The sequence below is a fragment of the Morone saxatilis genome, unplaced genomic scaffold, assembly GCF_004916995.1.
Source record: "Morone saxatilis isolate NCDOM2014 unplaced genomic scaffold, NCSU_SB_2.0 Contig2, whole genome shotgun sequence".
Taxonomy (NCBI): domain Eukaryota; kingdom Metazoa; phylum Chordata; class Actinopteri; family Moronidae; genus Morone; species Morone saxatilis.
Window position 1 is genome coordinate 6,228,702 of NW_023339762.1, and position 4,200 is coordinate 6,232,901.

The 4,200-nt window shown below is 41.9% G+C and overlaps 1 protein-coding gene across 1 annotated transcript in view; it reads left to right on the forward strand.

The window, feature by feature from the left end:
* Positions 1–4,200, forward strand: part of cttnbp2 (cortactin binding protein 2) — an 83,965-nt gene that overhangs the window by 74,546 nt on the left and 5,219 nt on the right. The window contains exons 15-19 of the mRNA XM_035665636.1: positions 992–1,153; positions 1,727–1,899; positions 2,483–2,661; positions 3,273–3,511; positions 3,622–3,813. Of these exons, the coding sequence (XP_035521529.1) occupies positions 992–1,153; positions 1,727–1,899; positions 2,483–2,661; positions 3,273–3,511; positions 3,622–3,813 (945 nt within the window). The remainder of the gene's footprint in view (positions 1–991; positions 1,154–1,726; positions 1,900–2,482; positions 2,662–3,272; positions 3,512–3,621; positions 3,814–4,200) is intronic.

A 4,200-nucleotide genomic window follows, 5' to 3' on the forward strand; every position in this document is an offset into this window, starting at 1 on the left:
AATAATCATTAGTTGCAACCCTACACTAAGTACATTGGGACGCATTCCCACTTGACAATCCTTCAACAGTTCCATAACAAAACAGTTTTTCAGAGAATCCCTACATGTTTGTTAGTGTGTTAAAAAAATACCATTAGGTAGTGACATTTATAAATGAGGTTCTTTAGTATGAAAACAAGGAAATCTAGGCTAACCTGGAACTGAAAGACCTCACATAAAAGGGTCAGTCAGACAGTCCTAGAGCACATATGTGTAAGAAATAAGTATTATCTACCTAGCAGTAAAACCTGCAGCAGCTAATATTAAATCAAGGCGTAGATTGGCAGAATTAAAGGTTCCTCAAGGTACCCTCTTGGGTTTATCTATGTTTTAGCGTGTTGGGTGTAATGCATTACTGTAATCACATTACATACAGTAATGTCATTTGATTTTCAATTTGGAGGCCTTGAGGCTGTAGTGATAAACACGTCAAATAAGCTGGACTGGTCCACTATAAAGCCGTAGTTTAGTGAGAAAACAACTCCAGTGTTTGTGTTTGCATTAAGTGCAGTTCATATTGTGTGCAATGTTGTTGGAGTAGACTTATGCAAAAGTAATGGTAAACAAACTTTCTGCAGGGAGTAATTAAGTCAAGTATGTATTTGTTTAAAAAAAAAGTCATGAGTAATGTGTAAATCATTACTTTTTTTGAGTAAGCTCAGCACTGTTTCGATCTGAAGAAATGTCTGGCAGCGGTGGGTTGCCAGTCCATAACTGCCAACTTGTCAAACTGCACTACATTTTAAGGGCAAAATAGTCAAAGCTGCATTTTCATACTATACTTTACGTTACTTTTCAGACGTTGAAGTTAATTAGGTATGATATGTATCACTGTCCTGTTTGTCCACTATGTCCATTTTGCTAACAACCACAGGACTGTCCCAACATGACTGAAACACTTTTACTTATTATTAGAAATTGCACTGTTGGCTCATGCCTCTTCCTGCCTCAGGTTTCCTGGTGCCGGCGGTGGGGTCAGGGGGTCACACTGGTCACTGTGTAGTAGTGCTGCTGGAGGGACTGGAGAGGGCTTCATCTCTAACAGGCTTGCTGGGAGACGTCTGCCACAGTCTGGACAACAGGAGCTCTGCTTCACCTCTGGTTCTTAACACTGGTATGACTCACTGCAGCCAGGCTTTGACTCGAACCTCAATCAAATGCACAGTTTTAAGTCCCTATGTGCTAGAATTCCATTATAATAGCATTATACTGGATACTGAAGGTTTACTATGAAGGAGCAGTGTTGAAAAGTCAAAAGCTGGTGTATTTGTGGAGGAAAAGAGAAATAAACTTATCTAAGAATAGACATAAATCTATTCAATCTGATTAATGTAGCTTTAACATAACCAGAGAATCTCCTCATCTAATCCTAAATATAAAAAAATAAATTTTCTGCTTTAAATAGCATTCATTTGTCTATTTTCTACAAAAGATATAATTCAGTATTGACCTTTATGATATAGTTAGCCATGTTTGTGCAGTATCTGATATTTAAGACTATGTTACAATGTTTGCATGGTGTTATTAAACCAGAGTCAAAGTCAGAATAACTGTCCAACAAGTGATAAATGTACAAGAATTGGGCTTAATGGATGTGACTTTGGGTAAAACTGTCAGATAATTAAAACAAGATTGTCATCTTTATAAAACAAGATAACAACTACCCTCCTGTTTATTATTCCCTCAGGTCCCCACCACTTCCATGAAGGCAGCTTCCTGGTTGCCACACTGTCAAAGCCCCGCCTACAGGGATCAGAGCTCCGCCTCCAGCAGCACTTCCGCTGGGTAACACTGCGCTGGGACCAGGAGCCACTGCACGGCCTGCTGGGAAGGCACCTCCGCAGGAAGCTGCTTCATAAGGTCAGACCTTGTTTTCACTGTTACCAAACGGTTATGTGCAAAATCCTCTCTGTTCTGAATCTGTTCTTTTCCCAAAACATTAATATATGAATTTAGAAGTTTTTTGGACTGAAATGAGTAAGTAGGTGTTTTAATAATATAGATATTTTTCCCTGGATAAAGCTTTCTCAAATTCGCCACAATCTTTGCCACTGTGTGACAAAAATAAATGCAAAATGGTAAAAATGATTCATGGTAAAAAAAAACAAAAAACAACCAAATAAAAGATGGTTGGTTCAACAAGTTGTTGACTAGAATCATGCATTGTTATAAGGATTGTAATTCCAAAACACATTTAGTTTCAGTCAGTATTTATTGTGCTCCATCATGCTGTGGCAGTAAAATAAAGAATATATTCATGGGGACATCCTCAGAATAAATAACAAGCTGTTTTGTTGTCAAGCAGTTTTAATTGATTTACCTGTCAAGAAAATCAATGATGAACCTCTTTTTTTGTTCCATCACTGTCTTGTTTGTTGTGTTTTATCAGCTAGACAAAAGAAAAAAATGTTAAATCTTGAATCTTCCACCACTCCTCTTCCAGATGGGGACTGGAGTTTGGTCACCTGATGGCGTCATGGAGCGGTCGGTGTTGTGGGTGAACCAGGTTTGGCAGCAGCTCAATGCCTGTCTGTCCCGCCTGGGGACCAGTGAGGCTTTGCTGGGCCCGCAGCTCTTCCTATCCTGTCCTGTGGTCCCAAACAACACACAGGCAATCGTCAGGTGTGTTTTTGTGTTACTGCGTTAATAAATACAGATTAAACATGTTAATGATCTCATTCTTTCAGGTTTAGTTTACAATAGCAGACACAGGCTAGTTCAAGACAGCCTGGTTGGCCAACAATGGCAAGCTACATTAGCTAACATGTTAGCTTCTGTCACAAGCCTGCTCCAGGCCTGACCTATTTTTCCTTATGTTATCATTGAATATTTAGCTGTTCCTTCCTTAGGAGAAAATGTATAATCTCGCTGAGCAGAACATGTATCATAAACCTTTTCACAGAGCCACAGAGTTTATTTTCTGCAATAATCCAAAATCCAATGGAAAAACCCTGTGGACTTTTTGTCAAAGGAAGTGGGATTATACTTACAGGCTGGCCTACAAAATATATCATCCCTGCAGCACTCTATTGCAGGAGCCCAAGGTGACCTCTGCAAAATGTGTTTGACCAACAGGAGCAAACCAGAACCTGGTTTGAAGAAAAAAAATTTTCCTTGTTTCTCTGGGAACTGGGAAGATAAATATTGCCCTGTTAAACCGGAAACTAGTAGTTTTATAAACCATAACTAATTATTTTACATGAATGTGTGTGTGTGTGTGTGTGTGTTTTCAGGTGGCTGGCTCGGCTCTGGAACGCCGTGGTCGTTCCCCGAGTGGAAGAAGCCATCATCTCCCGGGTAACAGCCAAGCGCTCCTCCTCCACCACTACCTCCTCTTCCTCCTCGCCGTCGTCGCAGCGACAGTCTCCTAGCAACTGTGGGCTAAGTGCCGGGCAGCAGGCTGTGGTGAAAGCCGCCCTCAGCATCCTGGTCAACAAGGCTGTTCTCCTGGGCTGCCCTCTGCCTCGGCACGGTGTGTGGGCGGCGTCACAGATGATGGAGAGGCTTCATTCACATGTCGCATCAGCCGGTTGTAGGACATGAGACGATACTGATTTGTATTTTTTCCGTCATCTCCTGCAGAGATTGACAGATACCTGCTGGAATTTCGAGGTGGGACCTTCCCTCTGTCAGCCATCGGCTCCTATAAAGGGAGCAGCGGCGGAGGAGGTAGAAAGGGACGTGACAGCAGCAAGTTGAGACGATCCAACACCAGCCCTCGGAAGAAGGGAAGCCCCGCCTTAAACTGGAGCTGTGGCGGTTCCTTTAGAGAGGGTAAGGGGGCTGCTAGTTCAGGGGTTTGGATGCTCTGAAGCACTATAAAGCTGTGTCCTTCAGATCACCTTGAAGTCAGACTGAACCCGTTGCTTCCCTTCCCCAAATGACTTGGTCCCCATGGATATGGCCTCACAGGGACAAATCTAATGGGGAATTCAGCCACTCCTGATCACTTTGTAAAGTCCAAAAATACCACGAGTATCACCAGGAAGCGTCCCTCAAACGTGTAAAGTGTAAAGACAGGTGATAAACTTGGACAGGTTCCATATTACGTTAACATAACATGATGGAAGGTTGGCACAGGCTAAATGGTACATATATCTATATAACTTATATGTTTCTTATTAATGACATATGCAGGCGGCAAACACCTTTATAATATGA